The sequence below is a fragment of the Talpa occidentalis genome, unplaced genomic scaffold (assembly GCF_014898055.3).
Source record: "Talpa occidentalis isolate TD23 unplaced genomic scaffold, MPIMG_talOcc4v2.1 talOcc4.13, whole genome shotgun sequence".
Classification (NCBI taxonomy): Eukaryota; Metazoa; Chordata; class Mammalia; order Eulipotyphla; family Talpidae; genus Talpa; species Talpa occidentalis.
In genome coordinates this window covers 12,417,582-12,443,755 of record NW_023601322.1, presented here as the reverse complement: position 1 = coordinate 12,443,755, position 26,174 = coordinate 12,417,582, and the positions used below count along the sequence as shown (strand labels likewise).

Sequence of the window (26,174 nt, the reverse complement as noted above, 5' to 3'; positions counted from 1 at the left end):
CCCTGATCTCTGCGAGCAAAGATGACTGTGTTATTCACCCCCATATCCTATCATCGTGCAGAGAGCAGCACCTGGCACACAGAAGGTGCTCGAGAAATACTGCTGAAATGAAATATGGACTAACTATTTTATCATATTACTGTGAGTTGCTAAAAAGTCACTAGAAGCATAAATGTAGAAGGAATGAGAGAGAGAGAGAGAGAGCGAATGTCATCATTAGAATAGCACAGAAATATTGCCACAGGCAAAATCCACCGAGGGACTTAAATGTGTGGGCAACCGTCTGAGGAACAGACATCTGCGTAGTCCCAAAGTATCTTCTCCAAGTTATTTTTAATGACAAAGAAGAAAAGAGTAACTCAACAGTGGACAAGTCTCAGACCCCACTTAGCCCAAGCACCTCAGCACCAGCAGTGGTGGTGCCTCGCAAATGCCCAAGAGCCGCCCTGAAGGCAGGTCGGGACAAACCCAAAAGGTGGAGCCTGCAACCCAGTAACTGGCAAAATATTTAGGTCAAAAAATATCTAGGTCATGAAAAATAAGGAAAGTGTGAAGAATTGTCAGACTAGAGGAGACTGAAGAGCCGTCAGTGCAATGCAAGGTCCTGGGCTGGACCCCATTACAGAGAAGGGGCAATGGTGCAAGAAGTAGAGTGGAAGAAAGCCTGGTCTGCAGCTGACAGCCCCACACCCCACTGGGGTCTTCCGCTGTGCTCTGGTGCCGGCAGAGATCCATCGGGGGAAGCCGGGAAAGGGTGGGTGGAAACTCTCTGTACTGGTCTGGCATCTTTCCTGTCAGTCTAAACTGACCTCAAAATAATGTTCTTAAAAAATTCATTAAGGAGAAAGAGTCATCAGAGCAAACGTAGAGGAAAGAAGAACCTTCTAGAAGTATCCTCCTTGACAAGCCCACCATCTTCCTCAGGCCCCCCCTTGCTGTCAGGGCACGCCTCCGTCCTACACTGGACCCTCGGGCAGCAAAAACAAGCCCAAGACAACTGGAGGCAGCACGCTGAGTCCCTGAGGGAGGGAATGAAAGTGAGGCCAAGGCAAGAGGAGGGCAGCCCCTGGAATCATTCAAGGACAAAATGTGTTGCCTCCCTCCTGGGTTCAAGAGCCTCCCTCCTGGCAGTCAGACGTGGTGTCCCCACATCTAGGATTGTTACTGAGAATGTAAGGGTGGACGAGCAGCGCAGACGTGTGAGGAGGATCTGCATGATGCCAGAAAGAGAGGCCGAACCTGTGCAAAGAGAACAGGCAGCTCCCAGGGAGAGAAGCGCAGCTCCGGAGCCACCTACTGCTCAGCTGGGGCAGGAGCGGGAGAGGCACGGAGGGCGCGACCTGGAGACCACCAGGTGGCAGTAAAGGCCAATTAGCAGGGGCCCCTCCCTCAGGTTAACTCCATTAGCCCTGAAGTGGAAACAACTAAGGAAATGGGATTCTCCACCCCCCAGCTCTGGGAGCAGACGCGCTGCGGTTCTGAACCATGGCACGGGCCGCTCTCTCCAAGCCCACAGCACATGAGCTTGAGCACCTGGTCTCCGACACCTGGCAGGTACGACACAGGTAAGGTCTGTTCATCACCACGGCCTGGCATGAGGGGCAACCAGACCAGGGCTGACACCCTTTCGACTCACTGACCAAAATATGGCGTCTTGTCTTAGCTCATTAAAACTTGTCCCAAAAGCTTGATATAATATAAACTGATATAAAAAGTTAGCGCACTCCCTGGAATTCACACAGCCTCTGTCGGTGGGAAGAAAGCCAGGCCTTAGTTTGGCTTTTCAGGTCAGATCACAAAACAATGGGATGAAGAGCAGTGGTTTGCACAGAGGCCTCCAATTCAACACGCAGACCCAGCTCCTTCAGCAGAGACCCAGATGTGGTCATCTTTGACCTCAGAAGCCTTAGGTGGGAACCCATCTTCAAGTGATCATCTTAAGGGGTTGAATCAGACATCTATTCCCAATACCGTAATTTGAATTAAGTGTGATGGAGGTTTCCAGACTGAGTCGAGTTAAATTACCCCCGGACTAGAATTCGTGCTCACACCAGTCTCAGCGGGATGTGGGGGGAGCCGTGTCGGCGAGGGTCCTTACTTACAGACATCGGCAGCGAGTGAGCAGAGAAGAGAATGACCACGTCGCTTCTCTTCTCAAGTGGAAAATGGTCCAGTTCCTTCTGAATGTTGTCTGCAAAGCACTGTGGGAATGCCGCGGAGGACGAGGCGGCCGTGGCAAGAAAGAGAAAGGAAGATATTTTTGAAACGAGAAGTATGACGAAAGTCTCAGAGCAACCCTCAAGCACCAGAACTCTCTTTTTTTAAAAATTGCAAACAGTACAGTCTCCTCTCGCTTCGGTTCCTCATCAAGATGGCTCCTAACGGTCTCAGGGGCCTAGGGAATTTGATGGGAAACTTCTGAAGCTTGCTAATGGCTCACTGAAAATGAACGCTCTGGATCTGCTCCCCCTCGGGAGGCACAGGGCACACTTCCAGATGGAAAGGAAACACAGATGGGAAGGAGAAGTTGTTTTAAGGCCGCTCATTTGCTCGGTTAGCAGGAAAACCGCTTACAGGATCTTTCTAAATCTCCCTTAGCTTGGCTTTCAGGTCAGATCACATTAGCCAGAAATAGTAGAGGAATAAGAAAATGCTCTTCTATTTTTACCAACTTTTCCTTTCGAGTCCAGTATCCTCACCGAGGCAACCTTTGTGACAACAGATGAGAGGTGTGTAATCCTCTTTAGGAAATTCACAGGGGGGCAAATATGCAGCAGACTTGGGGGCCTGTTCAGTCACATCTGTGAAACCTGGGCTAGGAGGCTGGTCCGGCCTCCTGCTCCAGATCTCTGTTCACCAGACCAGTAATTCCCTTTGTCTAGTGGACACCTTCCGATTCCCATCAATAGGTGCTGAAATACCAGGCCTGAGGAGGCTTTCTTTCATCTTACACCTTAATCATTCTTTGTCAGTTGAGCTATAAAGCAAATGCTACAAAGGACATTAATGGATTAACTGATGAAATTGGAATATGAACATAGGTTAGATCAATTTAAGCATCAATGTCAAATTTGCTTACCGTGAATATTGTATCATGGTTATGTAAGAGAATATCCCTGACATTTCATGATGTCTGCGTCTGTCTGTCTATATTCTCAAATGGTTCAAAAACAGTTGTGTGTACACACAAAAGAATGCAAACGATAAAGCAAGTGGTATAAATAATTTATGAATCAAGATAAAGAGTAGAGTTCCTTAAACTAGTCTTAGTCTTGTAACTTGTCTGCAGATTTGAAATTATTTCCAAACAAGGTTTTTTTTTTTTTAAAAAAAAAAAATACCCTTTTATAAAGGACATTTACCAGGTATGTTTTCTGGTATTTTGATATATCCATGGTAAATACTATAGGTAGAGCAAATTATTCCTTAATAAGTGCAATTGAGAAATTGCATTTATTGGTAAATAAATGCTCTGAGGCACAGAGTGGTGTCTACACAGTAACTTCCTTTTCAACATGTCTGATTCACCTTCAGCATCAATGTAACAGGATGACATACAAATAAAGGCCCTGTTTCATGGAGATTTCTGCAAACAGGATGCTCAGAAAGAACTGTTTCTGGACCAGAGTCTAGGCGAGCAGACCCACTGCAGAGTTTACAGGGGTGCCTGGCACATACACACACAATTATTCCAACAGCTAGAAAAAAATCACTGTTGGAGAAAATACTGCGAATTAACGATCATAAGTAGCCACTGCCTAGAATAAGTAGGAATGTAGATTAAAACCAGTATTTTTAGCTCTCAACAATATCTTAAGTTTTAGCTTGGCTTTTTAATTTCTGCCAGATATCAAATCCCCTGAAATCCACAATATTAAGAATAAAATCTACCAATAAACTTTTGCTTCCAATAACTTTTAGCCCTTCTCATCTTATAAAACTGCAGGTGAAACACAATTTATATGGCTTACTACAGACTCCAAAACCATTTTCAAATCTGAGGAGCGGTGGGCCAGTGGAAGAGCTACTTAAATCACCCAAAATCCACCTGCGGGATTTTCGAGGTGCAATCCCTCTGCAGAACCAAAGCAGCAGGCGGCTCTCACAGCCCTTCAGTCACACCATCCAGGAGGCAGATAAATGCCTCTAAAATTCCCTTTCATTTCATGAACAGACACTCCCTCAGTTAAGAGACCTTTCCATCTTTCCGCTTCCCCCTTTCAAAGGGCTGAATTTTAATGCAAATCTAATTACTCCCTGGACCGGGGCAGGCAGATGCTGTGCAGACCCCGCTTCTCCGCTGCCACATGTCAGGGCGACTGCAACACCCTCCTCTGCTCCAACCTCGGAGCAGAAAGTCAGCTCTGGTGTTTGAGAAGGCACTGAAGACCCAGCAGCAGAGCAGGGGGCAGGGAGGAGGGGCCCCCAAAACTACACCCCTCCCAGAGGGAAGGTGCCTTCTGTCCATTTGCACTTAAAAGTGAATTCCAGCCTAAGTGTTAACCCCTTGACATCACCTAAGGGCCTAAGGCGCTCAGTCCAGGAGAGCAGGCTGCTTTTAATGATGTCTAGCACCATCTAGTGGTTATAGATTTTAAGTGACTGAAGGCTTTTAAAAAAAGTCATTAAGCAGGTATTTTACCAAATGTCCAAAGGGTGAAACAAAAACTGGATGAAATCTAAACCACTTTCTGTTTATTCTACCTATACTAGCATAAAGGCAGAAACTTCCACCCCCTGAGCAAAACTATATTTGTGTGATTTAGGGTGATTACCAATAGCACTCTCAAGGGAAGGGCAAAAAAAAATGCAGAATAAAACCAATTCAAAGCTATTGGCTTTAGGACTGTAATTTTAACTGCTCCCTCTAAAATCAAGCATTTGTTACTATAAATATGAAAATACAAACTATATGAAAGAAATCTGAAATGTAACATGAAACTTTTCTCAATTGATATGTTACATTTATTTTCATGTTTCAGAACCTGTAGATACATTACCTTTAAATTTTTAAAAATCTTTTGACATTTCCAAGGATTTAGTATTAGAGGATATATCTGTAGTTCGTTCAGCCTATGAATGAAAGTTGGCTGAAACGCTTTGCATAATCCTCTAACATCCTGGTGATTGTGAAACACAGAACTCAAAATATCTCTGGTTTGTGACCAGTATTAATCTGAAGAAAGGAGTATAACCTCTTATCTTTATGTTCATTACCTCTTGTCCTAATAGATCAAGACTCAAATGTTTTTTTTTCCCCCCAGTACACATAATTCACTCCAGAGAACAGTGAGGTTCATAAGACACTTGCCCCCAGGCAAGGACAAAAATATGACCTACCCACCCCCAGAAGCTGGGGTGACCGCTTACCTGAATGAGGAGGGGGTGTGTGGGCCACCTGTCAATTATGCTCCACTTCATCGTGGGCTTCTTTCCCATTTCGTTATAGTATCTGTAAATGGCATTTAAGCTGCTGCCTGAAATATACAGGGGGCCACTTAGTACATGCCTGCTGATCGTGGTCAAAATAAAACACAGACTAGCAAAGGCAGTAACTATCAGCTCCAAGCAGATATCTGCTTCTATAGTGGAGCAATCTAATTACAATCATTTCAATACTCTTATATGCATATAGATTTAACTACTCTGCAAATGAAGATCACTAAAAAGCAATCAATTTCAAAGGCCTTTCAGAGTATTGAGGTCATTTCTAGTGAGAAACAGGATGGAGGTGGATTTATGAAATCCAAGCAGTGTTATGTGCAAGAACCATGCCTTACAAATGAAAGCAGGTTAACATTTTTTTCCATTATGAAGATAACCCCATTACAGGAAATGTACAGAAAATGTGGGGTCTTTTATTCAAGCAGAGTTCTCTCCAATTATTTTTCTTTATAGTGGTCTCTGTTTGACAAAGGTATAATTTTAGTATATATGCAATTTTGTATCCTGGGGTATTTTGCTTCATATCACCAGATGAATATTTTCCAGTTTACATTAACATAGGGCAAACATTCCACAACTACTCCATGTTCCCTACACCAACCCACTGGTTTCTCATTGACAACTATTAATCGGTTAGCTTTCCAAATTAAAATGCTAGTCAGGACAAAGTCATATTGAAATCAAATGTGTTCTCAGGCTAAGACTTTTTTAAAATATGAGTTCCATGAGTAAAACATAATGAGTCAGATGAATCCAAATTGAATCTGTGCCAGACTCAAAATCGATCCCTCCAGAAATCACCAAGTCGTCATCCACATCCATGCCGCACGCCACACTTCACAGGTGCTGTTACAGAAGGACTTCTGGAAGCCACATCTGTTCTTCTGGGTCACTCAGAAACATGCAGTGAATGATCAGAAGAAGGCATCGTGGGGAAAAGGTAACTCAACAATGCTTGCGGTGGGTACTTAGAATATGTCAGCTCTGCCAAACGACAACGCACATCTAGAAGATACACTGTGTTGACAACAACAAGTTGTGGTCTCCAAGGACAGATGTGCCTCAACAGGCTTTTTGGTCTCACACACAGTGGGACTACACATGCTGTGCACCAGGGGGCAGTTTAAACACTGTGGAGCCAGCTGTGAAATGAACCCCTTGCCAGTCCTCCTGGAAACAGCCATCTTCACGTGTTTTATTCTGAGAGCAGAAATTTACATGTTGAGGTTTATCTTTTTTAATCAAGGCAAGTACTGTTTAGAAATTGATAAAATCTGCTTCACCTCCAATGGCATGTCACCAGACATCCTGAAGCTGAGGGGGCACATCCCCAAAAGTGATCACCATTTAAACACTTGAGGGTGTTTGAAGCTGCTCTGAATAAACATCTAAGGTCACAACAGATTTGGAATATTTCTTCCTCTTGTTTCTCCGTTATAGGAATGATAAGTTATAGAAATGATAAGCACTAATCTCCAAAAGTATCTGGGGAGTAAAAAAATGTGTTTACCCCAATCCTGGAAACAGAATGCAAACAAATTCACCGGTGGGTGACACTAGAAGCTTTCCTACAATTAACAATACAGAGACTGGCAAATACAGAGGATTCTTCACCTCCAGTTAAATATATAGCATGCAGTAATCGTTTTCTAACACCTAAAACACCGAGAGGTTTTCAAAAAGAACCTGAAACTGGGCTTTAGTTAAACCAATAACCAACCCGACATCTAAAGCACAATGAAAAACACACCAGACTGTCCATGTAACGTGGGGACCTCTGCTTTCAAAATGCAAACAGCCATCACTTTAGACACATTAATAAGAATATCAGGCTAGCCATAAAAATAAGGTTCATTGCACAATCGTCCAAAATGGCTGAAGGTTCCTTTCTGACCCCTTACACCACGCAGTCAAGCACTGAACACCAGCAGCCCCCACCCCCCAACCCCCACCTTTAATTCTCAGCTGACTAGGCAATAATTCAAGAGACAGATGAACCGTGAGATTTGAAGTGGACGCTCGTGTTTAAAGCAGACAGGCCGATGTGGCATGCAAATCACAGATGACTGACCCTCTCCGTCCGCACCCAGGTGGGTCCCCCCCACAGTCTCGGGGCGCCCTCACCTGTGGTGGAGCAGCTGTACTGTGGATACTGCGTAAAAGCAATGGCCCTGTCCAGCCCGTCTCCCTCCATCTCTTCAATTGCTTCTTCTGTTAACGGATGGACGTACCGGAACCCAATGTAGTATTTGTGAGGGGCTGTTGGGAAGCAGGAGTTGAAAGGAGAAAGTGTTAATCTTTACATAGATTCCTGGGAGGCCGCACATCAGGCAAAGCCCAGAACAAAGAGCAGGGGACCTGATTTCCTGTGATGGCGGAAATGAATATTCCTTGCGAGGTACCCAGTCCCCAGCTAGTACGGGGAGTTTTAATCACTATTTTCTGGGACCAACCTCCCCCCTTAAACACACACACCGTTATTTAGCACAATGATTTGTTTGTTTGGTTTTTTTTTTAATTTATTTATTTATTAATTTATTTATTTATACAAGCACTGGGTACAGTCAGAAGCATGGGAGAGTGAGAGAATTCATCAGAGCCAGAGCGGGGAGCAGAGCAGGCAGAGTGACGGAACACACTGCTGAGGGGAGCAGCGGGCGGCAGGAGAGGTCTGAGCACCATGTGGGACCCTCACTAGTGGCCAGGGATCAAACTGGCACTGCAGAGGCTGTGGGCAGCTTCGCAGCCCAGTGCTCAACCGCTGCGCCACCAGGGAGGCCCCCTAGCACAATGGTTTTTAAAATTCAAGCTTCTGTGCCTTATTCTCTGCTCTTGGCTGAGATAAGAGAGCCCAGAGAAAGGAGGAAAGAACATAACACTTATTCTGAACGTGTAACCTCCTCCTATAGAGCTGATACCATAGTAGAAACTTGCTTTTTGCTTCCCCCACCTGATTTTAAAGCCATTTTTTAGATAAGAAAACAGACTCTCAAAGGTTAATAACCTACCCAAAGTCACCCCTCACCGAGCCTCAAACTGAAATTTTCGTCAGGACCTTCCCACCCCAAAGCCTGGGCCCCCAACCTGTTTCCACCCCAGAGTCCCTCCTCCTGTCCCCTCAGACCCCAGGTCACCTAGTTTATATAAAAGCTCTGAACACTTAATCATAGTTCATTGAGAACAAATGATTGAAATGATTCTCTTCATTTAACATGTGGAAAACACCAGAGCCAAGTTACGCTGGAGGCACCTAGTGGGACTTGAAATATTTGTCCTCAGAACCTCAAAGGCTCTGACCAGCTGCACATCTTTGTGTCTCTTTCCCCCTCACTTCGCCAGTCCCCTCTTCCACCTCCTCCTCCTTTGTCCTCCTGCCTCTTCTTTTCTTATATTTTAAAAGTATCCACAACCAAACAATTTCTTAAGCATTTATAGGATCATAAAACTGGAAGCTTCCTCCAGTCTCCCAGTCTTGTCTCCTTGTCTTTTCACATCACCCTGGCAGTGGTGACTCTGACATCACCCTCGTGAACACCAAGTAATAATCACACCAAGATGCTGCCGCCATCAAGCATCAGCAGAGACTGCCTGTAAGAATGTGACACTAACTTCCCACCAGAAACATCTAGGTTACAGTGAAGGAAGGGATAACATGAAGACTCTGTGTGCAGGGGGCAGAATTCGATATCCCCTGGCTGGGAACTGCAAGAAAGAGGAAGGAAAGAGGAAAATGAAATCATCTTTGCTACCTGCCCTTTGGAAGCCACCCATTTTAGGTCCTCTTGCATAAAATATGGAGAACTGCATTAAAACCCACCAGAGGGCGCGACCCTATAAGCGAACTCCACATGACTGATGGTTCAAGGATTGTGTGGTTCTTGCTAAAACTGCCAGCTCTCCCAATGTCATCAAGGCCGTTTTGAAAGAGCTCCCAGTGGTCTGAGCCGAGGCTGAAGCGGAATTTGCTTTCTAATCTATTTTGAGACAATACAATGATTGGACCCAAATGGTAAGATCTCCCAACTCCACAGGTCAGCCGGCACTCACAGTCCCTTCGCACCTGCCCAGTATTGAAGGTGGCAGCCTACATGCTTGGGGGCTGGGCGTTCCCCAAATACCGCAGACTAAGAGAGGCTGCCTGGGCAGATAAAGACAGGGTGGTGACCGCATTTTGAAGTGAGAGAGTCAAATATTCTGCAAAGGACAGATAAAGCTTGCTGAACTGTCCAAATGGAGATTGCCTGCAAAAACATACTTTACAAGAAGTGACAATGGTTCTCCAACGGGGCCCATGCTACGCAGTAATAGTGTTCCTGAAGGTTCCCTGCCTTGCTTCAGGTTGGGCTTCACACGGCAGGAAGGCGTGCCCTGGGTGTCACCCAGCACCCCACCTGGGCCTGTGCGAATCCCAATCACGACTCGGTAGCCCAGTGTAGTTGGCCCTCAAGTAACTGCCAGTGAACAATAGGGAGAGCTAGTAAAAGGGAAAAAAGGGACAAAGGAACTAGATTTCTAAACAAGAAAACTTCATTAAATCTAACCCATTCATTTATAATGTGCAGTCGTTCAAAATGTCTGATTTGTACAAGGCTCTTAGGAAGAAAGGTGTGAGATCTATAGCGCCATGCTTTTACTTTCTTTTTTTTCCTAAAGACTTATTTATTTATGCATACAAGAACTGGGGTGTAAGCCAAAGGTTTGAGAGGGTGAGAGGATTCACCAGAGACAAAGTGGGGAGCAGAACAGGCGGATCTGCTGAAATACGCTGCTGAGGGGAGCAGCGGGTGAGACAGGAGAGGTCTGCTCTGCCATGTGGGTTGCTCCCTGGCTGGCAGGGGATTGAACTCATGCTGCAGAGGCTGCAGATTGCTTCGCAGTGCGGTGCTTAACCCTTGTGCTACCAAGGAGGACCCCCAAGTAGGGGTAAACAGAGGAGAGCAGAGCGCCCCTCACCCACCCTTAAAAGGTGCACAGTGCCAATGTGGGCGCACCATGTAAGAAATGCCCTTGACCACAGGTGAAGGCAGGGAGTAGATCATATTCAGAAGCCACTCAACAGTCTTCCAGGAGGTGACTGGCCAGGGCTGAGGCCCGCAGCAGCCTGCACCGGCAGCCGTGTTTTCTCAGAGGAGAAAGGGCAGCATAACTGTTCCCCTGGAGGTCCCCATGTGTCATGCTCCTGTCCTGCTCCTGAACCCCTAGGGTGCAGCTGCAATTCCTGCATCTCGGGTGTCCTAAACAGCACTTTTGTTTTTCAGTTTTAACGTTTCTCGCGTTGGTCCACACCTACATGGGATGCTTTTAAAATTAACCAGCAGAGCCTCCTGTGTCTTGGTGTTAAAAACAAGGGGGTGTCCTGCCATCTGTGGAGTCCTGGATGCCAGTAAAAATGGCCCTTCTAGTGGATTCACGTAGTTAGAGTCTCATTCTGGACATTATCGCCCTGTGTTAGAGGCTCTCCAAGGATGGTCACCTCAAGTGTACAATCCCCTTTTGGTCCCACATGCCAAGAGGCCCTAAAATGCTGGCAGATCTGCAGGGGCTGAAAGCAGGGCCAAAAGCTGCTCAGCCTCAACAGTCACAGTGACAGCTGACTCTGCTCCAAGTATGGGTGTGATTAGTGCTCCACACAGAAAAAGGCAAGAGCAGCAGCGTCAGTCGGTCCCCCAAAAATCCCTTTCCAGTGCAGAGAGACAAATCTTCTATTCTTGGTATGTGGCCTCTGCCTTATGATCTAGTTCAACCTGACACACTTCAAAATTCCTTTTGAAATTCATGTTCCAAATCTTCAGCTTTTTTACTGGTCACATGAGGAAGCAATAACATACAGCCAAGGACAAAGAATCATGCCTTGAGACCCTTGTTAAGTGACCACGAGGGACACGGCATACGTCACTCTGCATCTGACAGCCAGTCCTGTCTAGATGTCATTACTGCCTTGGGGCAGACCAGGTGAGACGTTCATTAAGGAACACCGTACCTGTCTCAGGTGACAAGTCATCCAGCAGCTTCACCATGCCTTCTCCTTGCTTGGAGGTCCACATCTTGATTGGGGATCCGCCTCCAATCCTGTTGTACAGCTCTTGAATTTTGGGGGTTCGGCGTTTGGCGATGAGTGGTGCCAGCTTGCTAAATCATTTAACATGTAGGTAAGTGGGTTTTATTCCACCTTAGCAATTTGAGCAACATTTTCTACTCAATAAAGAAGATAAACAAAATTTTAAGAAAAACCTAACAAGACGAGGCCTTTAAAAATGGAGCAGCAATCACTGACGACTGCCGGTTCTTTGGGTCTAGGTTAGGGAGAGAAAACTAGATGATCGCTCTGCCTGCAAGCTGTCCTGGCAGCAAACCATGAAGAGTCAGACCCCAGGCAAGCCTGCAGAGATGCTGGCTAAGCACACTCATCACTACCTTAGTCCTGCGCCTCGAGGAACCGGGACAGATAAATCGTTAGGGCCAAACATTTAAACTTTTCATTTAAAACAACACACATTAATCCTACAGGTGTACTTCAGGGTGAGCAAAGACGCATGCACCAGCACGGTCGCCACAACACTAGAAACAACCTGAACGTCCATCGGGAGGGCACTGGTTAAATAAATGAAGGTACAACCACCCAATGCAATTCTGGAACATCATAAAAAAAGTGAACCAGATCTACATCATCTGTTCAGGAACATGCCTAAGATCGATGCAGTTGCGCGTGGCTATGCATGGACTTTGGCGGGAACAGCGCTTACTTCTGCGGTGGGCAAAGAGGCTGGAATCCACGGTGAGGGCATACATGTTTTTCACTGGAAATACTTTTATGCTATTTGCATTTTTATCATATGTACATACAAAATTTCCATTAAAAAATCCACGTTAGGGCCTCCCCTGGTGGCACAGTGGTTGAGCACTGGGTTGCGAGGCTGCCCGCAGCCTCTGCAGCGCCAGTTCAATCCCCGGCCACCGGCGAAGGTCCCACAAAAAAAAAAAAAAAAAAAAAAAATCCAAATTAAAGAAAAGGCAGAGAAACGAAGAGGGGCGGAAGGAGAGGATGAAAGGAAGAGGAGGCACATCTGGTGCACACAGGCCAGATGGGGAATGATCCCGCCTGCCTGGGCACCAGGCAGTCAAGCACCGGGACAGACATCTCTAAAGACCTTTAAAGGACTTCAGCAGGGTCAGGACGACCAGGGCTTCCAGGCTCTGCGGAGGAAAGGGCCCCAGGAGAACGGCCACTACCTTGCTCTTGCTTCCTCTCGCCATGCTGCTGACACCATGCCCTTCCCACACCTCTCGGGAGATAACCATGCTGCCTAATGGCTGCGGCATATGCATTAAGGTCTTTTATTATTTTTAACCCCAGGACTGAGACACATGCAAGGCAACATCAATGCATTGGGAACAAGAAAGGGAAGGTGTTTCCACGCGGCTCACTTCTGAAAAGGCAGCGTCATGAGGTCCCGGTCCAGGAAGAGCCTCAGGAGGAAGTCGTGCACGTCCCCCACCGTCTCAGGGCCGCCCATGTTCAGCATTAATATTCCTGTTTTTGGCTTCCTAGGTAAAAGAAAGTGCAATGTTTGAGTAGCATTTTTCTTTTTGCTCTAGGGTAGAATCCTGGTTTGGCTAGCAAACTCTAATCAGTTCAAAAGTAAAATCCTACAGGCCTTTTCCCTGCTATGTGGGCATGCTCCTGTTTGCTGGGCTCCCTGTCTGGAAACACCCCATTCTTCCAGCCCTGACCCCCAGCAACCACAAATCCACTCCCAGGGTCTATGGATTTGCCTATTTAGGCATGTCACAGAAACAGAATCACATAACTTGTGGTCTTTGTGTCTGGCTTCTTGTTCTCAGCATGAAATGCTTCAGATTCATCCAGGGGGTGGCCCGAATCAATACTTCTCTTAACCATTACTGCAAAGGCTGAAGGTCCCCCTTCCAAGTTTCCTGCATCAAGACCACCTCTACCCATCACAGGAACTAAGCCAACCCTGCCGAGGTGGCTCTTGATGGAAGATCCTTCTCACTGATCTGTAAAGCCGATGATAGAATGACACTTTATCTGCAATTTTTAAATAACTGCTAACATTTAGCAACACGAGGGATTAGAGTGTGCCCATGCCCATGTTAGAAGCCATTTCTTTGCTCAAACACTATAGGAAAACTGAAGTAGAAATCTGAAGTCTCAACCAAAATTTTCCAAATAAGAACTAACTCCCAGGGAAAGGCAAATATCACATTACAATAAGGGCAGGGATTTTCTTAGATCTCATTATAACAATGAACTTAGGGCCTCCCTGGTGGCGCAGCGGTTGAGTACTGGGTTGCAAAGCTGCCCGCAGCCTCTGCAGTGCCGGTTCGATCCCCAGCTGCCGGGTGAGCGTCCCACATGGCACACAGACCTCTCCTGCCGCCCGCTGCTCCCCTCAGCAGTGTATTTCGGTCCTTCTGCCTGTTCTGCTCTCCGCTCTGACTCTGGTGAATTCTCTCACCCTCCCGCGCTTCTGACTGTACCCAGTGCTTGTATAAATAAATAAGTAAATCTTTAAAAAAAAAAAACAAAAACAGAAACAATGAACTTAGGGGCCTCCCTGGAGGCGCAAGGGGTTAAGATGCAACCTATGAAGCTGTCCACAGCCTCTGCAGCATGAGTTCAATCCCCCAGACGACCAAGGAGCAACCCACAAGGCACAGCAGACCTCTCCTGAATTGCCCACTGCTCCCCTCAGCAGTGTATTTCAGTCAGTCTGCCTGTTCTGTTCCCCACTCTTTCTCTGTTGAATCCTCTCACCCCCATACCTCTGGCTTGTTCCCCAGCTCTTGTATTCATAAAATAAATAAATCTTAAAAAAAAAAAAAGCAATAAACTTAGGTCACTGTATACTCCTTCTCCTTCAGACCAGGGTTTCTTAGCTTTAGCACTGCTGACACTTGGTGCAGGAAATCCTCGCTGTAGAGGATTTTCCTGGGCACTATAGACACTTGGAACATCCCTGGCCTCTACTTACTGGGTGACAATAACACACATCCCACCCCAGCTGTGACCACTGAAAATGTTTCTGTTTATTGCTAAGTATGTCCTAGCGACCAAAATGCCCCCCAAGCACCTGTTGAAAACCACTGGGTGAGTGGGAGGAGGTATAATATCCTTTGTACTAACCAAAGCTGCTACTCCGAAGGTGCCATTGTTCTATGTGACTTTTCCACCTCCTCTGACCAGAAGTCATATCGACAAATCCACACACTGGTTAGTTTTCCTGATACCTGGCAATTCCAGCTTCATTATATTGTGAAACGGTAATGTTCCCTTAATGTTTCTACTTAGACCACAGCGTTCTCCTGGGATCCTGTCTTTCACTTGCAAAATCTGTGACTCAAAATAAATTAAGAGCATTTTTCCATGGATTGCTGCCAGTTAACAGATTAGGGGTTGAGCCCCAGGCGAAGAGACTTACCTAAGGCACAGAGGGTATCAGCGTGCAAAGGGGATTTAGAACTGTTTCTCATCTGCAACACCTGAGCTCAGAACAAGAGTGGCTTTAAATGGGATGTCATCCTGCCTTGCAAGCCCATGTTTTGTAAACCATGTTGATCTCATACATGAAAGAGATGCACACGATTTGAAAATATCTAAATACGCATGAACTTAATACAAAACTGTGTCATGCATGACGAATGGCGCATTAGGAAGCTCTCGGCAGACACCCCTCTGCTCGTGCAAAGCTTCAGTCAAGGGTCTCTATCTCTTCTCCCCTCCAGACAGGGCACATCTGAGACCAAGGTCTGAATGATCAAATCCCCTTTGTTTGCACAGAAAGGTGTATAGAGCAGAACACAGTGGAGACTTCTCATCTGAAAAGGTTTCAACATTTCCCCATTTTTGCATTCTGAACTATTAATCGAATAGAACAGAAACTTAAACTCATCAATTAATAAACAGGATCTGACCTATTGTATATAGCCAGCATCAAGATAAAGAAGAAAATCCTAGCTCTTCTTTAAACCTACTTGAGAAAACTAGCCTGAGGATCTTTGCCATCTGTAGATCAGGATTTGGTAAAGTTCAGTCCATGTGTCAAATCTGCAACCTGCCCCCACTGCCTGTTTTTATAAATAAAGTTTTATTGGAGCACAGCTCTGCTTGTCTGTTTGCATATTATCTACGACTGCTCTCATCTCACAACAGAAGATTTTTAATAGAAGCAAGAGTCTAAATGACCCACAAAGCCAAAAAAAATACACTCTCGAGTCCTTTACAGACAACTTTCCAGACCCCTGGTCTGGAAGAGTGTGGTTTAGCATCTTCCAGTCCCGTCAAGAGGATGCACCCAGCAGACGCCTTCACAGTGTCTAGCACCAGAAAGATTCTCCAAGACACACATCACTTTATCTTTTCTAATATCTCAAAACTAGAAATGATCTGTGAGTGCTCTAGTATGGACTGGATAAATACTGACTTAATAACATACCCTTAAGCAACTAAAATACAGTAGAATATAGTCATATCGTTAACTGTTACTAAATAAAAAGAGGGAGTTATCTGAATAATATGAGTAGGATTGTCACATTTTAATAAACACTGAGTGAATATTAATAGATAAAGGTATAGAGACAAAACACTGGATGGTGAGATCAATGGTGATTGAACCCATTTCTTTTATATAAAATTGATATAAGGGTACTTCTTAGAACTTACATATTTTTTTAAATGTTTATTTAGTTCTAGCCACTTAATATTAAGGTTATTGTAATGCTGAATCTTGCCACTAGGATAATGAAACAATTCATGGTTCTATATCAACATCAGCTCTTCAGTTTACACCAAATATTTACTCCAATCCTAACTACTGAAGGATTTTGTGCTACAGTCAAGGAGAGAAGAGGGGCTAGGGTGTCCAGGAAAACACCGTCCTTTGGGGAAACCATGAGAACAAAGACAGTGTCTCAGCTCCCCACGTCCCCACACACTGCATCTTCAAGGAGGACAGAGAATTGAAAGGTGACTTGGAGTCCTACCCCTAAGGCTCTATCTGCAGCAAACCTCAGTCTGTACCCACAATCCCACCATGAAAAATAACACAAGAACAATCTATTCTAGGCCTCCCTGGTGGCACAGTGGGTTAAGCGCAACACTATGAAGCTATTGGCAGCCACTGCAGCACGAGTTCAATCCCCGGCTGGCCAGGGAGATTCCCACATGGTGCAGCAGACCTCTCCTGTCTTGCCTGCTGCTCCCCTCAGCAGTGTATTTCAGTCAGTCTGCCAGTTCTGCTCCCCACTCTGTCTCTGGTGAATCCTCTCATCCCCTGCACATCTGGCCTATACTCCAGTTCTTGTATGCATAAATAAATAAATCTTAAAAAAAAAAAAAAAAGAACAATCTATTCTTAATTCTGCTATTTACTCTTTATTTCTGCTAGGACATCTGACCTGGCAGAATAGTCAAGGAGTTAAATCGCTCACAGCTACTTTCTCTCATGCAGAACAGAGTGTGCTGTTTCTAAATGACTCATGCGCTCAGCTAAATGGCTGCCCTGTGAAAGGTGTCCCATCACCTGGATACAAAAGGGAGAGCTGGGGACCGCTGTGGCTTCACTTATTGAACAGGACGCCCCTGCTGACATTCACCGCCAACAGAAGAGGTGAGGCCTGAGAGATGTACTTTATCTCTTTAATAAATTAGAAACCATATTCTGTCATTTCTAATTACGTTCATGGTAATAGATGAAAAACAAAGGTAGAGTTTACTGTAGAAATTCTGCGTAGATTAGTTATTCTTTATCCTGTACAGGACATAACATTTCATAAGTATAATTATGTTAGGTTCATAAATACATTTCCAGCATACATGTGATTTGTGCTATGTGACATATTCCAGAACTAAATTCCTACATGATTTGCAGACTATTAGTACTCAACTACGAGTCCTTTAACAAAAGCCCTGGGGGATTTATGTCAATCACGTCTCCAGGAAGCTGGGGGGAAAAATTAAGTAAAGAATTTTTCATTCTGTGAAAATTCAAAACAACATTTTTTTATACCTTACGGGAATAAAATCTGTAGTTGAATAGCTGTTGAAAGGAAGCCACGAAAATAATATAGTGCTTCTTAGATATTGTTTTCCCGGCGCCTTCCCTCCCCACCTGGTTTGCATCAATAAAGAGAAATCCTAGTCCTAGTCCTAGTACCTAGGACTAGACTCCTACCTCTTCCCAGGTTGAACTTGAGGCTTCGGGCTTCTGACTCGTTGGGCTGTTGCTGCCGCGGCGGCTGTAGCTGCACCCGACTGGCACCTCCATGGCTGGCGGGTCCTTTGGCTGCCCTGCACCACTGTGGCAGAAGCACAGAAGTTGCATGAAGTCTAGATGCGAAGCCATTTCTTTTGAAGAGGTGCTCAGAGCATGATGCCTGGGTCTAAAGTTTAGAGGCGCTGCGGCAGAGCATCTCCCCAGTGTTTGTCCGCGGGCGCTGGGGGAAGGCCAGGCAGCCTCTCCAACAGGGTGGTGGCATTCCCCAGGCGGCTTCTCAGGACCTGCCCGGAGCCTCTTAGAAACCTCAATCCCTCTCTCCTCATGTGAATCACCGAGGCCTGTGCAAGTTACTGGCGGCAGCAGGCTGCTCTGAGGAGCCTGCAGACAAGGCGATCACTCACATTCTGGTGGCTGCACCCACCGCCCCTCTGCTCGCTGCCTTCTCCAGTAAAGCACCAGAGCCAAGAATCGCAGTGTCGCCCTTGGGCCCTGATAAGGGGGATTCTGCTTTAGAGGGTGGGTCCACCTTGGCCCTCTTCCTGCTGCTCTGCTCTACAGGATGTGCGTCTGGAAACCCAAGGATTCAGGGACCCCCAGCCCAGAGTCCATGTGTCACACTCCAGATGGGCTCCCATTACCCCAGGATTCCCGAACCCAAAGCCCCACACCATCTCCAGGGCCTGCACAGGCCTCCTCCTGGACCCATCCTCCGAGCTGCAGGGTAGCGACCAGGTTTGTTGACAGGGGTGAGACAGGAGCGTGACCATACACAGTGGATCATCTGCGCGTGCATACGCAGGGGCACAATGCCGGGCAGAGCTGGTGGTGAGAGGAGAGGCAGGCAGCTTGCGGCCATGCAGCTGCCCAGGCCTCTGCACTTCTGCAGGAACTCTGGAGAGCTAGAGCGCGCCCCTCCAGGTGGCCACAAAGGCCTGCTGGCCAGTGTGGGAGAACAGGGCATTTCACAGTTAACTTGTTCCCCCAAATGTGCTGTGCAGTGCACTGACCCGCGCCCCACAAGTTAGCGGCGGCCCACGCGACAAGCTGAACTAGGAGCCCATGGGCCACAGTCAGTGCAACATGAAGCACATTTGTCCTTAAAATAACAGACGATGAAATGAAACTGAAATCAGAGTAGAGACTGAGGATGACAATGAGGGGCACCGTGTTCTACCCCATGCTGGGGACCTCTACTCAAACCAGCTGGATTCGAAACCAGCTGGAAGTCAGTCTCCTTCTTTACCCTCTTCCTACTAGAGTCAAAGGGTACCTGGGGAGGCTCTTGGCTGTGGCCCGGATCTGCCTCTGACTCCAGCTCTGCTACATTTTTTTTTAAGTTATCAGTGAGATATGCATTTTTATTTTATTTTTTTTAAAGATTTATCTATTCATTTATTTATTTATACAAGCACTGGGTACAGTCAGAAGTGAGGGAGGGTGAGAGAATTCACCAGAGCCAGAGTGGGGAACAGAGCAGGCAGAAGGACCGAAGTACACTGCTGAGGGGAGCAGCGGGCGGCAGGAGAGGTCTGCGCGCCATGTGGGACCCTCCTCCGGTGGCCGGGGAGCAGCCGGGGATCGAACCGGCACTGCAGAGGCCGCGGGCAGCTTCGCAACCCAGCGCTCAACCGCTGCACCACCAGGGAGGCCCTCTGCTACTTTTTAATAAGGTGATTGGGGCGGAGCCTTCGTCTCCCCAGCTGTGAAGTGATGGCCTCTTCCTATGGGGACCCGTGTGAGGGCTACACAGTGTCGGTCACACACAATCGCTGCTGGCACACGTTTCCCTGGTGAGCGGCCAGAGCACAGGGACTACGCTTGCTGTGATTCTGTTTGTATCACCTAGCTTGCCTATGAAACACAGGAGATGGCATCTCCAGGCCACTGTGGCTCCCAGCTGTCCAGACGTGCACATTCATAGGCAACATGGGTGCTTGGGCTCAATAGTCCTGATCACTCTAAGTGGGGAAGTGCAAAGACATTCAGCTCAAATGCAGTCTCTGATCAACTCACAGCTCCTCATTGTACACAAGGGCAATTCTGAACTGCATGGTAAGATTCAATCAGGTTCTCAATCAAGCTGGAATGTCTGCAGTTACTTAAACAAATGAGATTATCGGGCCTCCCCAGTGGTGCAGCGGGTTGAGTGCAGCGCTGTGAAGCTGTCCGCAGCCTTTGCAGCACAGGTTCGACTCGTGGCTGGCCGCGGAGATACCCACATGGTGGCAGACCTCTCCTGTCTCGCCCGCTGCTCCCCTCAGCAGTGTATTTCTGTCCGTCTGCTGTTCTGCTCCCCGCTCTGTCTCTGGTGAATCCTCTCACCCTCCTGCGCCTTGGGCCTGTATCCCAGCTCTTGTATAAAAATAAATAAATCTTTAAAAAAATGAGATTATCTCAGATTCCATGTGTTGTGAGCACAAAACTCCTTGGTTTGACTACGGGAAATAAGAATTCTTCCTGTGCACCTTAAAAAGGGGGGTGGGGGATACAGATTACAGCCAGTGTCTTCTTAACTAGTACTAACTAGTGCACTAGTATTTCCTCACACACTATGGGAACTGGTAGCTTTGGGGGCTGCCAAACTACTGCCATGCCTTAAACCTAGAAAATTATCTTCTTTGTGGTTGAGCAAATTCTTATGGAAGGACGATGGTGCTAAGACTGGATCCTTTCTGCTCAGGACTCAGAGTTAATACATCTACCTCTCACAGATGCTCTAAAACACCTTCTCCCTAATCACCTGAAGGTTCTAGAGAAATGAAGTGTCTTACTGTTCATCTAGATGAAGGAGTTTAAAGTAACTGAGACTCCTGACTTTATTCAGATGGCAGAGAAATCTGAAAGTGCAGCAGCATGGGTGACGCAGATGGTTCAGCCTCTGCAGTCACAGAGAATAGAACAGAAGGCCCACCTAGAACCAATGAGCTGAGCAGCTGTGTTAGAGCAACTTGCTGAGCTATCCTCGCCTTGCTTTTCTCATCTGTAAAATGGAGATAAGACCAGTTTTGCAGGGCTGTTGTGAAGATAAGGCAGTTTTGTTTTTTTTTAAATTACATGATCAGTTCCCAAAACAGTGCCAGGCACACTGTATGTGGCTAAGCAACAGGTAAGCATACTCAATAGCGAGCACTGCCCAGATATATCCTATGGCCCACCTGGAATCTTATTAATTCTGCAATACGCTAAAAATTTTAGTGTAAAACATCGCTTTTCCACTTTTTCTTTAAAAATTTATTTTCTGCAATAATAGTCAATTTTTTCCAACCCAGGTGTTAAGGCCTTTATATCAACAATGATAAAGTATTATAGCTACAAGCTTAAATCAGAATCTCCAGCACAACTGGGCTGTACATCCACCATATTTGTTATGGTGTCTGAATCCTACCGAGTTACTTATCACCTCCACAACAAATAATTTAAAGTTTTTTACATTATACCATGACTTCAAATTTAAAGTGTCAGACTTGGCTTGCCACAGAAAGGCTCAAGTTGGACACGTCTTTCAGCCCCATCGCACTGGCTCTTGGTAAAAGATAAAGCCTTTGTCTCACTGCACCCTGGGTGACCTGGTCCTTACCTTACCCTGGCTCTTTATCACTTTCCCAACAAAGGCATCTGCAATAAAATAAGGAGGTGAGCTGTGGATTCTCTTCACTCCCTCTCACTGGGCGCCAGCAAGACTGAAGAACAAGGGAACTTCTTAGAAAAGTCAGTCAGGTCTGTGCGCAGTTGCTGTTCAAATGCTTTCCTTAACCATCTTGGTACTGGGCAACCTTTCACATAATAACTGAACATTTCGAGGGTTCCCCCGTCTCCACCACTGCCAGGCACTGTGGTTTCACCCATTTCCTCTCGTCTTCGTGGCAAGCCCCTGGGCCAGGACCTTACTCCTGCCTTTCCCAAAGCTCAGCCCGCCGGGGCGCCTCCCTCGAGGGGTGACAGGAAGGAAGTGGCACAGTCAGGGTCCCGCGCTGCGCCCGACGAGCCTCCCACCAACCCACCCTGAGCACGACCTCCACGCGGGCCTGCAGCAGAGAGGTGTGGGCTGTCCGGGGGGGCCTGGGCTCCACGTACCCCGGACAGCACGCGCCCGGGTGGACCTGGGTCCTGCGCCCCGGGCGCGGAGGGGGTGATGCGCCCCCGCTGCCGGCCTGGGCCGGCTCCCAACACACCCTCCCTCCGCGCCTCCGCAGCGCCCCGCGACTGTCACCCCGGATTTTACAAAGGACGACTGCGCCTCGGCCAGACCCGGCCAGGCTCTCGGCCACCCGGCGGGCCGAGGGGCGCCCGGCCGCCTCCCCGCGGGGTACGCGGGTGACCCCGGCCCCTCCCCTCGCTCCTCCCACGAGCGGGTCCCCTTCCGGTCCCTCCTCCCGGACGCCCCCCGCGCGGCGCCGCGCGGCCCCCCGCCACCTTTGGGGTCCCCCGGGCCGGCGGGCCGGGGCGCGAGCTGCCCAGCGCCCCCGCCTGCCCCGGGAGTTGGGGCTCGGGGCGCGCGCGAGGCCCCCACTTACGCCGATCGCGGAGCCAGGCGGCCGCAGGGCGCAGGGCTGCAGCCATGGCTGTGCGGACGCGGAGCACCCCCGGCCGGCCTCGGCCCGGAGCTGGGTCTTCCTCCCGCGCAGCGCCGAGACCTGGGCCCCGCCAGCGCCCAGCCCCGGGGCGCCCCCACCCCGGCCAGCCTATCTCCAGCGGCCGCCCCTGCGCCCTCGCGGCGCGCGCGCCCATTCGCTGCCCGGCCGGGCGGGCTCGGGCGGGGCCTCTGGGGCCCGCCCCCCTCCCCGGCCCGCCCCCCGCCGCGGCCCGCCCCCCGCCGCCGGCCGGGGTAGCCCCTCCGCTCGCCCCGGTCCACCCCACCCCACCCCTGGCCTGGTGCCCTGGGCATTCCACTTCTGATCGCGCAGGGAGAGGGCCCTGATTGTGGCCTCCACCGACCTGGCCAGCGCAGGAACTGCAGCCACCGCTCGGCAGGACTCTCCAGACCTTCCCGTTTCTGTAGTTAGGGGCCCCTCTAGGCTCAGCTCTGCAGGCTGCTTGCCCAGTTACAGCGCAGCTGTGCCCACCCTGTTTTGTTGCTCTTGTTTCCAGAAGAGGAAAAGGAATTATTTTATATTGGACACTCCGACAGAATTGTTCAGTCGCTCTGTGGCATCTTTCTGGAACAGAGTTTGACAGGTGGGGCCAGAAAGCAAACGTTATTCTGCTTACATAAGAATGAATGAAGAGGGGCCTCCCTGGTGGCTCAAGGGGTTGAGACGCAACCTATGAGGGTAACCACAGCCACCGCAGCACGAGTTTGAGCCCTGGCCAGGGAGCTACCCACATGGCGCGGCAGACCTCTCCTGTCTCGCCCGCTGCTCCCCTCAGCAGTGTATTTCAGTCAGTCTGCCTGTTCTGCTCCCTGCTCTGGCTCTGGTGAGTCCTCTCACGGCCCGCACCTCTGGCCTACCCCCGTTCTTGTATGCATAAATAAATAAATCTTAAAAAAAAAAAAAATCAGTGAAGACCTGGCTGGCAGATGCGGTTTTTGGAGGGGATGAGGTCTGGCAGAGTGCATCTGCGCACCTGGGCGGGACGGCCGCCTGGCCACCAGTACCAAGCACGCACCTGACAAGTGCCTCCTGCATTTCTCTCCGTTCTGCCTTCCTGCTTCTCCCCCCAAACACCTGGGAACAGAAAGGTCTCAAAGGCGTTAATTCATTGAACAAGGATTGAAAACCTGCAGGAAAAAACAGCAATGAACACAGCAGACAAGGGACTTAAATGGAGGTTAGGAAAGGACAGAAAAATGTAGTACTTTGGGTGATGATGATATCCAAAAAAACGAATGAAGCAATGTAATGTCAAACTGGCATTTGACATAGGCCTGAAAGAGGACAGACCCTGTGGAACATTCTGGGAGTCCAGGTGGAATTGAAAACCAGCTTTCTGTAGCTAAAATGTATGTTCTTGATTGAATTTGTTTATTTTTTAGTCCTGATGACTACCAGCCCAAGGTAAAATATCAGATTAAATGAATTTCCTTTCATGTTACCTACGTAATCTTCAAGTCAAGCAGGAAATATTCCCTGAGAAATGGACAGTGAACTTGCTCCAAGTGTCAGACAGCTTTCTCATATATTTTGCTAACTTTCTACTCTCCTAACAAAATTTCTACTAGTTTTAAGTTGCCCTTTTAAGAGCCGATCTTTATAATCTACTTCTTTACCTAAAGCCTAAACCCATTTCTTTTAAATAAACTACCAAAAAAAAAAGTCTCCTGTTTTGCGATGCTGTGCTGGGGAGAATTGTCGGCAAGGCCAGAGAATAGAAAAGGCCAAGGGTTTTTCAACATGGGGCTCTTCTCAGTTTCTTCTGGGAGGGTCCAGATAAGATACCCCTCCATCCTGGGTGCCACGCCCCTCTGCTCAGTGGAGATAAGAGGGGGCTTCGGGCCCCTCCCAGGGAAACACTGATGATTAGTGATGAGGCATTAAAAATGCCAAATCTCAATTAAGAGTGGGTAGGTTAAATTTGTGCCCTACCAAAGAGAGGAAGAAACTAGTAAACCTGCTTTATTAAGTATAACAATGTAATAGCCCTTAAAAATGAATTAGTACCATTTCATTCATTTTATTCACTTGTAATTTCACTTTTACTTTTTAAAAATTCATTCAAAATTCCTCATGTGTAAAACCTCCTGTGTGCATAGTAAGATTCAAAGGTTATTAATGAAAACAAAACCATGATTTTTCCCCAATAGAGTACTAGCCGTTACTATTTCTAATCTATGGCTATTTCTTACAAACATCAGACATAAAAGTAGATAGTATATGTTCTTATAAATGAAACCCGATAAAATGCATTTTATATGGGTCCTTTTCAAAACTAATAGAAAGCAGTTCTTTTTGATTTGTTTTATTCTTTTTTTTTTTTTTTTGAAAGCAGTCCTTAACCCAGAAATGGTGAACTCTGAACTAAGATTTACTAAGACAAATAGGCTATTGGAAAGTTAAAGAAATTTGCAAAACAATATGATATATAGACCTACAATGTATAGACAAATGCATTTTTTTCCCTGGCTTACATATTTGTAAGAAAGTTTTACACCAACTCCCTTAGCAAGCATAAGATCAAAGGCAGAGTTTCTGGATGGTCTCAGATGTGGCTCCCCACTATGCTGGAGAGGCCTCCTCTGAGCCTGGGTGACTTAATTAGTGAAGAAAGTCTTCTCCTGTCACAGGCAGTGCTGAGTTCAGCCTGTGGTCCTCCATAAGATGAATTTGTTGGTTTCAGTTCAATGCTTCAGAGAAAGGGGGTGGGGGTAGGGATGCCCTAATTCATTATTTGCCATGATTGGCACCTCTGAGCTACACAAACTAAACTTCGATTACTCAATTCTGTCTCCTTAATCAGAAAAAACAACAGGACATGCAGGAGAGTGGTGTTGAGTGCAAGAGAAACAGTGGCCGTGTGAAGCAGACAAATGGTAAGTTACAATGATTACCCAGAGAAATGGGATCGATTGTCCCCACAATTGTTTTATAACAAAGAAGCCACCAAATTAAGAACAATGTGATGTGCATTTTGACTTCCCCTCTTAATCAAGTCAGCTAATGGTGATGGACTATTGTACATGTTACTTTTGTACATGGACAAAAGTTCATTCTTTTGTGTGTGTTTATTACTGGGTACCTACGATGAGCAAAGCATTGTGTCAGGCAATGTCAAGGATGCAAATGTTAAACGCAAACTCTACGCTCAAGTAGCTCGTTCATGCATGAAACACGTATGGAGAGTCAAGTACACAGGAGGCACTGTGCACACAATAATGGATTGTATGGTCTCTGCTTTCATGGAACTTACATCCCGGAAGGCAAGGCAGACAACAAACAAAAGATATGCGATGTAATATCAGGTATGGTTAGAACCGAAGGAAAATAAGAGGCCAAGGAATGCGGGGGCAGGAGGTGCTAGCTTCTGGGGGGCAGTCAGATGGGGCCCAGATACAGGAGGCATCTGCACGGGGGCTGGGAGGAGGGAGGTAAGTGCCTCAGGCTTGCGTTCCTTTCCTAGGGCTGCTGAAACAAGATAGCACCAAGTAAGTGACCAAAAACAACAGAAATTTATAGCCTTCCAGTTCGGAGGCTAGAAGGCCCAAATCAAGGAGGAAATAGGGTCTCACCCCCTCTGGTATCTGCGGGGGAGAATCCCTCCGTCTTCCTAGCTTCTGCGAATGGCCAGCAATCCCTGCAGTCCTTGGCTTGCAGCTGCACCACTTCCATCTCTGTCACCTGGCATTCTCCCTGGGTGTCTTTCTCCACGTGCCCCTGTTCCCCTCGCATAAGGACACCAGTCTTATTGGATTGAGGGTTCCCCCCCCCCCGTTGACCTCGTCTTATCTCAATTACATCTGCAAAGACCCAATTTCCAAATATAAGGTCATATTTATAGATACTGAGTGTAGTGGGCAGGAAGGGCCACAGTGCAGTCTCTCCCCTGCTCCCCGTC

At 47.4% G+C, this 26,174-nt stretch overlaps 1 protein-coding gene across 2 annotated transcripts in view; it reads right to left on the bottom strand.

Annotated features, from left to right (window-relative positions):
- Positions 1 to 22,250, bottom strand: part of FECH (ferrochelatase) — a 29,507-nt gene extending 7,257 nt beyond the window's left edge. For both annotated transcript variants that reach the window (XM_037508475.2, XM_037508476.2), the window contains exons 1-7: positions 22,199 to 22,250; positions 17,640 to 17,763; positions 12,871 to 12,990; positions 11,426 to 11,574; positions 7,570 to 7,704; positions 5,371 to 5,477; positions 2,103 to 2,201 (exon numbers count right to left, since the gene is read on the bottom strand). In XM_037508475.2, coding sequence (XP_037364372.1) covers positions 2,103 to 2,201; positions 5,371 to 5,477; positions 7,570 to 7,704; positions 11,426 to 11,574; positions 12,871 to 12,990; positions 17,640 to 17,763; positions 22,199 to 22,244 — 780 coding nt within the window. In that variant the 5' untranslated portion in view covers positions 22,245 to 22,250. The remainder of the gene's footprint in view (positions 1 to 2,102; positions 2,202 to 5,370; positions 5,478 to 7,569; positions 7,705 to 11,425; positions 11,575 to 12,870; positions 12,991 to 17,639; positions 17,764 to 22,198) is intronic.
- Between the last annotated feature and the right edge of the window lie 3,924 nt (positions 22,251 to 26,174).